Source organism: Eumetopias jubatus, unplaced genomic scaffold, assembly GCF_037043125.1.
Source record: "Eumetopias jubatus isolate StellerSeaLion01/CBP00866 unplaced genomic scaffold, mEumJub1_p1.0 scaffold_11, whole genome shotgun sequence".
Classification (NCBI taxonomy): Eukaryota; Metazoa; Chordata; class Mammalia; order Carnivora; family Otariidae; genus Eumetopias; species Eumetopias jubatus.
In genome coordinates, this window is record NW_028274817.1 from 67,847,286 (window position 1) to 67,860,235 (window position 12,950).

The following is a 12,950-nucleotide window of genomic DNA, read 5'->3' on the forward strand; positions in this document are numbered from 1 at the left end:
TGTCTTGTTATGAAAATGCCGTTAGCTTTTGAATTAATCACTTGCAGAAGTAGCTACAGATAGATAAATTTCTGCCTTACCTCCCCCCACCAAGACAGCGTAAAAGAACACACCCAGCATCAAATAACAAACACAAGTACACATACACAAATGTGCCTCCTTCCTGAACTGTTTTTTACAATTTGTTCACACAAGTAAGTTTCTGAAGTTGTGAATAGAGTTGCAAAGGCCTGTGATTGTAGCTTTTAATCATATAGCTTACCACCAAGTTCCTAAGTGACTGCCATATAGCATAGCACATGACAGGAGGTTTCTGAGGATGGTTTCTAACAGTAAGGGACCTCTCAATTATCTTCAACCATTGCACATCCACTTGTTCTGAATACTGCCTTATAAGAAATTACATCCTGACCTAACTCCCCTGCTGATATCTTAAGAGACCAAGAAGACAATGCTAAAGGATGGGGGACTTTCCATTTCTCTTTGCCTTTTCTTTCATTCAGAGACTATGACCTGCTGTATCTCAATAGGCTGAAATCTACGGACAGCAGATGAGGTGGTGGGAAAAGCGCTAGGTAGTTCCCCAGGGCTGATGGAGCCAGAATCACTTTGTACTGAGCCTCCACTGTTCTCAAACTGGGAGATTTTCTTTTTGATCATCTTTCTTTCCTTGGCTCTGCGATTCTGAAACCAGATTTTCACCTGAAACAAAAAAAATGCTTTAGATTTAATGGGGCATCATACTGAATGCAGTTTTCATAGTCATTGCTGATATTGTACAAGGATTTTAGCATTTACAAAGCCCTATCATATGTATCACTTCATTTGAGCCTCCCAGTGACCTTGTGAAGTATACCTATTTAACAGGTTAAAAAAAAATCTGAGACTGAGAGAAGGAAAGTATCTTGCTTGAGATGAAATTTTGAGATAAAATCCAGGGCTACTGATTCTAAATGCAGTGCTCTTTATATGACACCTTATCCAACACCTCTGTTGCACAGGTAGAAATAAATGATAGAATGGCAAATGCTGAGGTGTGGTGATAAAAAGGGAGTGATTTAAATAACAAAGGTGATTACTATCTGTCATTAAAAGTAACTTCCAACAATAAGTTTAATGAAATATAGAACTGGGTGAACAAGGGTGATGAAATACTATATCTCTTGCTGTGATACCAACGTGCCTTCATACCTGGATAAAGTATAAGCTGCTTGGTAACACACTAATGGACTTTCCAATTCTAGCATTCTATGATTCCAGGATTACTTCTAGACTTAAGTGAAAAAACATCAGGTAGTTGTGTAATGTCAAAGTTTAGGTAAATGGAGACCATTGATCCTTGTCATGCTTCATTGAGTACCTGCAGTATGTTAAATTTGAGGCAGGCATCGTAGAATTATACAGACCATAGAAAATTAAATTTCCAACCCTGAATAATAGAAAAACTTAGTTCAGGTAGCAGCACTGGTGTTCAGTTACTATTGTAGTTTGACTAATGTGAACCAGATAATTGCCATGATTGCCAAATTGCCACTTCATACATTGGTTGTGACTACTTGGGGAGTCAATCAAGGTTTTGACTTGACTGATTAGTTCTATGGGAGTTTTAATTCTTCACCTCCTATGTCCCAACCCTTTGCTTCTCCATCTGCATACTGCCCACCACATTCAATTATTAATAAACCCACTGACCAGTGAGACTAAACCAGGAGGTCCAGTAGGATGAATGTGGGCTTTAAGAGAGCTTGGAAAATGTCTTGGTCTTCTGTTTTGCTTCCACTCTTGCTTACAGACTTCCCTAAAACCTCTGCCCATTGAAATAACTATTTAAGACATGTTGGTTTTACTTCCAGTATACCTGTCTTTCAGAAAGACCCAGGTTGACTGCCAGTTCTGATTTTCTCCGAATGGTGATGTATCTATTGCAGTGGAATTCCTTCTCTAGCTCCAGTCTTTGATGATCTGTGTAAACCACACGATACTTTTCTTTTGTCCTGGTTTTCCCTGTTAGGGGAGAAAGCAATATATTTAATCATATTTTACTTCTTTGGAGATTGTTTTGGTTGAAGGAATCACAACTACTGTTCCCATCCTTGTCTATTACTTTCAAATACGAAACAAGTACATTTTTTGAACCAAATATGTCATATATCCACTTTTCCATTAAATTCTTTGTCATCTGTGGCTGTTTTATACACATATATATGTATATATATATAAAACCTATCACACCACCATTGACCTACTTAACACGAAATTATTTTATTTTTTTATTTTTTTAAAGATTTTATTTATTTATTTGACAGAGAGCGAGAGCAGGAACACAAGCAGGGGGAGTGGGAGAGGGAGAATATTTTATTTTTTAAAGCAAACACTTAATCCATGATTTTCATTCCCTTCCCTTCCCACTCACATATAGGAACAGCATTGGCAGTAGTAGCAACATGTAGCATACGTACACTTTCCTTTACATTTTATGCAGTTCATTCATACCATTTCCTATTGAACCCCTTACCTACACTTTTGAATTATGCAGAATATGTCTTATCCCCATTTTGCCAATAAGAAACCTGAAGCTCAGTGTAGTTAAGTGGTTTTGTGCTAGTGAGCTGAAGTGCCAGGACCCAAACACATACCTCTGACTCCCAGTCCAGTATGCTAAATGTTATTACCAGTTTAAATATGCTGGGAAGCATAAGAATGGCCCAAGTGTGGCAAACTATTCTGTGATCTTGACATTATTAGTTACATACATTCATATATATATATATATATATATATATATATATATATATATATATACCTGGGGAGTCATATATATATATATATTCTAGAGAGAGTTTTGTTTGGATAATAATTTAAAAAGAAAACATTTATCGTCACTTAGATTCTGTTCTGGGATAGCCCCTATTATCTACTAGAAAAATTTTGTGTGTGTGAGGGTCTTAAATCAACTATTATTCCCAAGTGGCTAATCAGTGGGGGAAGGAGGAGGTGTTGACTTAAGCAGAATAAAATGCATATTCTAGTATTCTTTGAAAAGATATACAAACATTTGCTTTGTGTTACAGCCTTTAACTAATTTCTCATGTCCTTCCTCAAATAGACTTTTATTCCTCCTTTCAAATTTTCCAAAGGTGATTAGGAAGCTTCCTTTTCTTTTCAATTTTTCTAACTCCCTCCAGGATCTTCCTCCTTTTCTCTATGGCATTTGGCAAACTGCTTCTGATCTTCCCTGGTTGTTTTTGATGTGAGGTTTTGGGGAGCGATCTGTAGGACAAAGGTTTCTTTAAAGTGGTTCTCTAAACCCCATTGAGGTGTTAAGATGCAGCACAGGCCTAACAAAGGAGCTACATAGCATCAGATCCCATCCTGAACCCTCTTTACATTCAGGAACACCAGCCAGTTGGTTTGGAATTTACAAGCCCTAAACAAATGTCAGACACTCTTTCATCTCCAGGAAAGAAAAAAAAGGGACATGAACATAGAAACAAATTCTGGATGAGAGATACATTTTAGTATTAAACTTAATGGCTGAATTAACTCATGGACTAATAAATAAACAAAACTTTTCTCCTTGAAAATTGAAAATGATGAGTCCTAGTCAGTTAACCTACCTGGAAGGCCCAAACTTTGAGCTGGTTTTTTTAAATCCAAACAGAAACCCAGGAAACCAGGGGTCTGGCATTTGGTTAGTTACAAAGGCAGAATGTATATTTGAGATCACAATGAAAACTTTGAGGTGTAATTTATTTCCAGAACCTCATATCTTACGATCAAAATATATTTTTGAAGAGATGTTTCCTAAAACCCTTTCTAATCCCAAAGTAGCTGAGTATTTAAATTCTAACTTGAGGCAGAAGTTAAAATTCAACTTGTGCATTTCTGTGTTTTCTGCTCTTTGATAATCAGTAAATATAACCAGACTTCAAGAACTCTGGAAGGTTGCAGTCCTTCCCCACCCCCATTGGTCATAAATTCCCCTCTTGCAGTTTCTTCTAAGGACAATAAAGTTAAGACCAGGCCTCTTTATTTGCCATGAAAATCCTCACCCTTTCCGGCAATATAACCCCTGAAGAAAGGAGGGATGAGGAAGAGCCAAGCTGCATATCAAAGCCATGTGAAGTGTTAAAAAGAGTCTGTTGCCTCAATCTGACAGATAAGACCTCAAACCTCAAGAAGATGTAGCTCAGGGGAAACACTGACTGCACATTTTGCAAAGGGAAATTAATTCCTCCTGTGTCCCTCCTCCTGAACTCTCTTCTCCTGTCTCATTGCCTCTGCCCCTTAAATGATGAAATTGGACTGAATGGGATTTGGACATCTTCTAGTAGAGCATAGTATCCATATTCTTATACCAAACCAAAGCAAAGAGGATGAAAACCAGTTTCCTTCGATAGGGAATACAGTGCAATTGACCCTGTACAATGACTTTCTATCTTAAGATAACCCTTTGCTGCTTTTAGTTAAAAATTGCATCCAAATTCATTTAAAAAATTGTCCAGTGAAATGGTCAAAACCAAGGAGCACAATGATAAGCTTCAAGAATTAGTAAGCAGCTTATTTTCTGAAGTGTATTGAGTAAAACCTTTTAAGTATAACTTCCCCAGTGTTTTGTCCAGTGGCTTAATCAGAATTACTCAGTTACTTCCTTCTCTCCCCCTTTCCCACTTCTAACAAAAAAGCCTTTCTCCAGCTCTACTTAGATTATCACCTTGCCAAAACCCATCTGAGACTATAACTCTGGGTAAGAGAAAAAAATGAAAAAATAATTCCTAGCTGTAATGCAATGACAATGTTTAAAATATGAAAATACTAAACTTTTCACAGAACCTTTCCTCTTCATGTAATCTTTAAAATGAGATGTGCATTGGAACAGACCACTTAGAGGACAAAGTGTACATAAAAATATCTTTCTTTTTAATCAAATCACCTAGGGGACAGACATTCACTCTGTCAGTCCCCTTTCCTTAGAAAATCAAATGTGATAATAGTCATTATGAAATGTTTCTGATTGTTCCCTAATATGTGTATTCTTCTTTCTTTAGCTTAAGGTTATTTAAAATAGTCTTCAGTAATGGGAAGACTTTTATTTGATTACCTTAATCAGAGAAGTGTTACTTCCATTTTGCAGTTCATCTAATTATCTTCTCAGCCATAAGCCAAATGTTGTCCCACAATACTACAGAGTGAAGTAGAAAATTTAGGAGGATCTGACTCATTCATTCATTTAACAAATATTTGTTTAACACTATGTACTAAACATACAAATGGGTGCATTTTGGTTCATAGTGGTCCACTGAGGTGATCAGCTTAATTTTTTTGTGTGTAATTCATAACCTGAGATCCATAGAAGGGCTTCAGTGGATCCATGCATCTCCCAAAATTATTTAAAAACTGATGTGTGTGTGTATGTGTGGGCATGTGTGTGTATATGCACATGCATGTGGGTGCAAGTATGTATCTTTTTGTGCATTTTTCTGGAGAGAGGGTCCATACTTTTCATTATATTCTTGAACTGCTGCTAAATCTGTACCTTGGCCTACAAGCATATAGCAAAAAGATAATTTTAATTTATAAGACATTAAAATGAAATAAAGATAGACTCTAATAAAACCTCATCTACAAGATAAGCTCCAGGAGTCAGAGGCGTTCCAAAATAATTCAATTTTAAATTTCTTAATAGAATTTGGAGAAGAAAACCTTGTGAAGGTGGCATTGTACAGCCAGGTTTAAAGGTTTGTGATGAAGATATCACAAACTAAGGAGTCCCTTTCTAAACTTCTCCTGGCACCAGCATTACCCAAGAGGGAGACCTGAGCTCATAAAAGCAAATGCAAATGGAAGACTTTTAAGCAGAGAAACCTGTCATACTGTCTCTCATAAACAAAAAAGTCAAGACTCAAGATAATTTTTTTTGTCCTTCCCCCCACATTGTTCTCTCTTCCAAACATACTAATGACTTTCCTCTTCTAATGTGTTTCAAAACATAATCTTGAGCTGGGAGCAGCTACTTTTTGACTTTTGTGTCTTTTGCTGATCTTAGGGCTTAGTAAATGGATGTTAATTACAACCCTAAGATTAGATGTAATAACAGCCCCAGGAGTGCCCCACCTTAACCTAATTTTTTATTCTACTTAACCAACTGACTCACCCATATTTTTAAAAATGAAGATTTACTTCCAAACACTTCAAAGCCAAGTGTTTAAGCTCTACTCTTAATTTGGGATTGCTGTCCTAGTAATGTCCCAATCAACCGGAACTGCCTCTTTCTAGCTGAGAGTCCTCCTAATGGTAAAAGTTGTTCCCTTCCCACTCTCCTGCCTTTGCTTTTTAAAGGGGAGAAAAAGTGCAGAACTGTGAACTAAAGCATAATCATTATGGACAAATGCTATTGAAATTCATTTCCTCCTCAGAGGGATAAAAATGATAGAGTCAAATTTTACCAAATTTTCTCTAATGACAGAGAGTGATAGGTTGGAATAATAAAAAATGTGATAAAAGAACAACTACAGCTGAAAACAAACATCTCCCCGCCTCCCCCCATCCAAGATTAAAGCAGAGTGCCCATTTCCCCTGCCCTGGGCTCCCAGCAGCTACCCACTCTTGCTGGTACCAGCATGGGTCAGCATTAGGCTGGGATCTCTGGGCCTTCCTGCACTCCATTACAGACCTACATCCAGCCCCTGTGTCTCCAGAAGCCTTCCTGGACAGTTATGAAGTCTTTAACCACCTATTAGTGCTGGGGCTGTTATTCCCACATGCCCTAGGGATGTTAGAGTTGAGTAGCTTATGATGTCCTGGCAGTGTGCTGTTGCCTTCTCACCTGACTCAATGCTTCCATTGGCAGAAAGGACTTTGGAAGAAGGCAATGGGTTTGACTCCAGCTTGCCTCTGCCACCATGGGTGAAGGAAGCTGCAGCTTCCTTGAGAGGCCAGGATGACAAGGCTATTTTGCCATTGGGGCTTTTGTGGCTTAACTGGAGGGTCCATTGCCAACCAAGCACCATGAAACCAAAGTTGAGTATCACCAGCGTTTCAGGGGAGCAGACCTGCCCAGAAGGGGAAGGATTTTAAATGGAAATGGCAAGTAGAAGTGACAGCATTGGGATGGTGGCTATCTTCTTGCCTCATTCACCCATTGACCTTTCCTGAGCATCTGTTTTCCCATCTGGGCAACTACACCATTGGATCCTGAGCCTTGTGGCTCAATGTGTCCATTGTCCACCAGCTTGCTCCCTTGACACATCAGGAAATGATGAAAAACACTCCCAGGGTCGGTTTGGTTCCAAGCACTGCACTCTTCTGGCTTTGAGCGGAGACACATACAAGGGAGGTCACTAATGGGAGGGGATCCTGGGCACTCAGCCACGCAGTGGTCCTCAGGAAACTGTCCCTGGAGAGTCCCAAGAAGTAGGAAGGCAGACAAGCCAACAGAAGTAGAAGCCAAGCAAAGGAAGGAGAAGTGTGAGGGCATTGGGATCAATTACTCACCGGTCACCTGCACTGTCTTGCGCATCCACGCATAAGGACTGTGGCGGCTTCTGTTGGGAGAACTGGCATCTGCGGCGTCGGGGTCTATGGGGCACAGTGACCCGCTGGCTGGGGCTGGCAGGCTGCCATTGCTGCTTCCCCCGCCCGCAGGGCCCAAGTTGCTGTATTCCTGAGAGCCAAAAGTGGAAGGGCTCGAGGTCATGTCGTTCATGGGTACTGTGCCCATTGTACTGGATGGCCCGGGGTACACAGTCCAGTCTTCTCGAGGGGGACTATAGGGTGAACCCCAGACCCCCAGCGACGGCCCGTGAGGATCCATGCTGGGCATATGGGGATACCCCATGTAGTGCGCATAGGCAGGGGCCGCAGTGAAGTTGGAGGCTGGCCGGGGACTCCCACCACTCCCAGTGCCGCTAGTCCCAGCGGTGCTGCCTCCCGCGGGGCTCCTGAGAGTGCCCACGTACATGCCTGCTTCTTTTTCCAAAAGGCAGCTTCTGTACATAGTGGCTTGGGTATGAGGAAGGAGCTCCCTAAGCCATTCTCAAGTTCTTGTAAGGCCCCAGCCCGACTTTGAGAAGCAGCAGGGAATCAATAGGTCAGTCGGCAGCTGTGCTGCACGCCCTCCTGTGCCTCTCAGACTACTCCATCCGCGTTTTCTACCCGTCAGGTTTCCAGGTGACTGGTAGCCCGGTATAGATGGGCCACCAATGGCTAGGCTGACGTCAAGGGGCTTCAGGCTTTTACATAGCATTTGCATTCAAATGAAGGGCCATTTCACTTTCACAGGGACTTGTTCACTCTGAGCTCCCTCTCCCAGAGCTCCCAGGCCTTTCTGTCTCATCTTTCTCACTTTTGTCCATCTGGTCCCCATAGCACTAGTTTGTGCTTTTGGAGGCAGAAGTTCCTCCAGGGGTTTCCAAAGTGAGATGAAGACAGGAAGAAGCAGGGCGAAGTCCTGCTCTTTGGGATTCAGTCCTTACCCTGGGGCCTCCTCTTTCTGCTTAACTTCCCTTGCTTAGCCCAGCCTGCATCTGTGGTATTCCCTCTTCCCACATTCTCCTGCAGGGGTACTCCACTGGAACTGGCCCAGGATACCACTGAAAAGAGCTTTCCCTTCTCTGACCCGCTCCCTCCCCCAGGAGGAGGGCTTTGTTTCTAAGAACAGATTCATTTCACAAGTATATATTGTGTGTCCGCTGAGTGCTAGGCACTGCTGTAGGCACTGGGAATACAGCAGTGAAAAAGAGACAAACATTTTTGCTCTGCCTTCCTAAGGTTACATTCCAGGGGATGGCAGGCTGGATTAATTGGATGTTTTACAAATATGCACAAATTAAAGAAAGATGAAGAGAGTAGGTTACAAAAAAAAAAAAAAAGGAAAGGGAGAAGAACCATGTGGGTAATGGGCTTTCTTCTTTTCATGTCAGTTCACTAGTCTCAGGTGTCTTTCTACCAGGTATGACTTCTGCCTCAAAGCCAGTGCCCCAAGGGGTCAAATTCCTGCAGTCTCAAATCCAGGGCAGCCACAACTTCCAACTTTCTTTCACGCTTGAGGAAATTTCCTTTGTAAAGCTCCAATTATTGAAAAAGACATTGGCTTGCCAGCAGATACCAAATAAACGCAAGATTTTGGTTCAAGAAATCAGATAAACTTCTGACCACAACACCAATCTGTATCCCAGTATTCTTTCCCACTACCCCTCCCCAAACCTACCACAACCTTTAATCTAGGCTGTGCTCCTACTCAGGGAATGTGCTCCTCTATAAAGTCCAATCCAAACTGGCACCCCTATTAACTGATCTCTCTTTGGCTTTGGGAATATCACTTCGCCTCTGGGAGTTTCAGGGATTTTTCCTGTGTAAAATAGAGATTCTAACAGTGTCTACATTACAAGGCAGACTTTACCGAGATAATATATGAAAATTGCTTAACTTAGTGTGTGGTACACAGTTTGCAACCACTGTATTCATTAATTCACTCAACAAATATTTATTGACTTCTAGGTGCTGTTCTATGCATTGAGATATCAATAGTGAACAGACAAAACCCCTGACCTTATTAAGCTTATATCCTAGTGGGGAGAGACACTAATAAGAAATTACATTTTATGGTTTGTCAGATGGTAATGATCAATGCTGTGAAAAAAAAGAAAGCAAGAAGGAGGATACAGAATGCTGGGGGGGGGCGGTGTTGCAATATTAAATGTGGTTTGGGAAGACCTCACCTTGAAATGACATTAAATAAAATATAGAAGAGGTACTGGTATGAGCTATAAGGAGAAAATCCAGACAGAGGGAACACATGAAAAGAGAATGGGAGAATGTCTGTCTTCTATTAGAGAAACAGTAAACAAAGCAAAACTGTGTGGCTAAAGAATAGATGGGGTCCAAAAGCTAAGGGGGAGAATGTCGTTGTAAAGATTCCAGTTTTTGCTCTAAGTGAGGTAGGGAGACATTGTAGGGTTTTGAGCAGAGGAGTGACATGATTTAAGTTTTGAAGGGATCACTCTAGCAGTTGGATTAAGAATAGACTGTAAGTGGATTGATTAATTAAAAGGTTATTGCAATAATCCAGGTGAATGGCATTGGGGATGGAGGAAAGTGGTTAGATTCTGGATATATTTTGAAGCCTGCTCTGGAGAAGAAGGAGGAGAAGGAACAGAAGTAATTGGTCAGCAAAGACTAATTAAAGCCTGGCACTGGGAAAAGGGACTTAGGGGCAGGGAAAGTAACATACCGGTAAAGACACTTTTACAAATGATCTCATTTAATTTTCACAACAGCTCCATGAGCTATTTATTAGTATTATTCCCACTTTAGAGATGAAGAAACTGAGGCTCAGAGAGGTGCCATGACTATTTAAATGAACCACTAATGAGGAGTATAGTTAGGTTCCCATCCTAAGACATCCTAACTGCAAAGTTTATGTATTTAAATTGGAGCCAGTCTACATGTACAACCTCAGGGCTTAGGACTGGGGCTTGGCTTCTATTTTCTTTCTCCGCTCAGGTTCCCAGGGCTGGCATTTAATACTATTCATATTATGGACCCAATTATCCTTGTATTATTCTCTTTCACCTCTTCTATACTGAGGCAAATTGGTTTACCTGACGTTTGAAAAACTATATCAGGATGGAAGCACATGGAGGACCTTTAAAAGTTAACTAACCCAATGTTATCATTTTACTTATCAGAAAACTGAGGGCCTGAGAGGGGAAGGTATTCTTTAAGGAAGTGAATGACAGAACTGAGGCTCAAACTCAGGTCTGTTGCCTCCTAGATCAATACTCTTTCTACTAAAAAGTCTCTTTGCTTATGAAATTCCTTCTGTCTAGACTGTTTTTCTTTATTAAAAAAATGTTCAAATTCCCCCTATTCTTCAAGGCTCAGCTCAAATGCCCCCTCCTCCCTAAAGCTTTATGTGATGATGTTCCTCTCAAAAGGCACTCTTCCAATGAAAATGAAATCTTGCCAGGTGGGGGGATGGGTAGCCTGGTGATGGGTATTAAAGAGGGCACGTTCTGCATGGAGCACTGGGTGTTATGCACAAACAATGAATCATGGAACACTACATCCAAAACTAATGATGTAATATATGGTGATTAACATAACAATAAAAAAATTGAAAAAAGAAAATGAAATCTTGCCATTTGCAATGACATGGACAGAACTAGAGAGTATTATGCTAAGTGAAATAAGTCAGTCAGAGAAAGACAAATGCCATATGATTTCACTCATATGTGGATTAAAAATGAAACAAATGAGCAAAGGAGGAAGAAGAGAGAGGCAAACCAATAAACAAACTCTTAACCATAGAGAACAAACTGATGGTTACCAGAGGGAAGGTGGGTGGGGGGATGGGTTAAATAGGTGATGGGGATTAAGGAGTGCACTTGCTGTGAGGAGCACCAGGTGATGTACAGAAGTATTGAATCACTATATTGTACACCTGAAACTAATATACCATATATTAATGAACTGGAATTTAAATAATAAAAACTTATTTTTAATTTTTTTATTATTATGTTCAATTAGCCAACATATAGTAAAGAAAGCAGTCTTCCTGAATTCCATTATCAACTTCCCTCCTTCATTAACTAATACTATTCTTGTCCACCTTAGAATTGTTTGGGGTTCTATCTGAATCTTCTGGAATTTGAGCACCTTGAAGGGGTATGAGGAAGCATGTTTGAGCCCAGCAGAGTGCAGTGTCATGCAGATGATAGGATCTCGGGAAATATTTGTGTGCTGAATCAATAAATGACCTTGGGACTATAGACTGGAAAGCATCATTTTGACCCAGCTGCAAGGATGTCTAGAAGAGAAGCCAGTAAAGTGCTTGGCAGAACTTGGCTTCAGAATACTTCATTTTATGATTTGTTTGTTTCCAGGAGGGTGGGAGTAGGTTGGGGAAGTAGAGAGTCAAAGGGGAGGCAGACAGGCAGGGAGGTTCAGCCTAGTTTATTTGACTGGAGATTTTGATTTCTTTTTTTTTTTTTTTTTGAGATTTTATTTATTTATTTGAGAGAGAGAGAGATAGCAAGAGAGAGCATGAGTGGGTTGCGGGGAGAGGGAGAAGCGGGCTCCCTGCTGAGCAAGGAGCCCTAGGCAGGGCTAGATCCCAGGAACCCCGGATCATGACCTGAGTGGAAGGCAGACTCTTAACTGACTGAGCCACCCAGGTGCCACTGATTTCTTTCTTCACCTGAAGATTAACCAGAGAGGCCACCTCACTGAAGAAACCAGAGTGGCCAGCAGCGGGAGTCAAACCCCATAGTCTGAAGATCAGGACTCAGGCCATGCAGGGTTACTTAGTACTTCTAGGGAGTGATCTCTTAGTTTTCCTGAGACTTAGAGAGGCATTGGTCAAATAGGGCCTCCGTTAGACATTCCCCTTCCACTGCCTAGTTCTGGGCTGACCCCCACAGACCAGGTTAATTATAAGGCTTCTGGAGAGAATGAATGTGAAATTGCTTTGTGAACAGTGCAGTACACCTGTGATGGACTATGGGAATCTGGGTAAGCCTTTTCTTTAGTAGGCTTAATGCTTGGGAGGTTCTCATAGGAAAAATAGCATTGAAAATAGAAATCACTTTATACAGATGTTGGGAGAATTCAGTGCTCCAGTCATGTGCTCAAAGAAAAGCCATTATTGTTACAGAGTGACTAGGATTTCCATTTCCATGGGGCATGGACCTAGTGTGCCTACTCTAGCCCACATCCATGCATGGATGGCGCTGAGATTGGGGAGAAGACCCAGAACAGTTTAAACACCTATGCCTATTGCCTCTCCAATCAAATTTTGCTCTCTGGGCTTTAAAAATAGCTCCCCTCCACTCACCCAACCCCATCTCCCTCCCTTAGTTCTTTGGAGCCTTAGTGATGCCAGCGCTCAAGTCTTGGGCAGGGAAGGGGCCTTGTGTTCTTTCCATCCATATTTATCATTATGATGGGCT

The 12,950-nt window shown here is 41.1% G+C and overlaps 1 protein-coding gene across 1 annotated transcript; it reads right to left on the bottom strand.

Annotated features, from left to right (window-relative positions):
- Positions 1-495: 495 nt before the first annotated feature.
- Positions 496-7,996, bottom strand: CDX4 (caudal type homeobox 4). Its single transcript, XM_028101405.1, has 3 exons — positions 7,495-7,996; positions 1,859-2,004; positions 496-702 (listed from the first exon to the last, which is right to left on the bottom strand). Exons 1-3 carry the CDS (start codon positions 7,994-7,996, stop codon positions 496-498), a joined length of 855 nt encoding a protein of 284 aa, XP_027957206.1.
- Between the last annotated feature and the right edge of the window lie 4,954 nt (positions 7,997-12,950).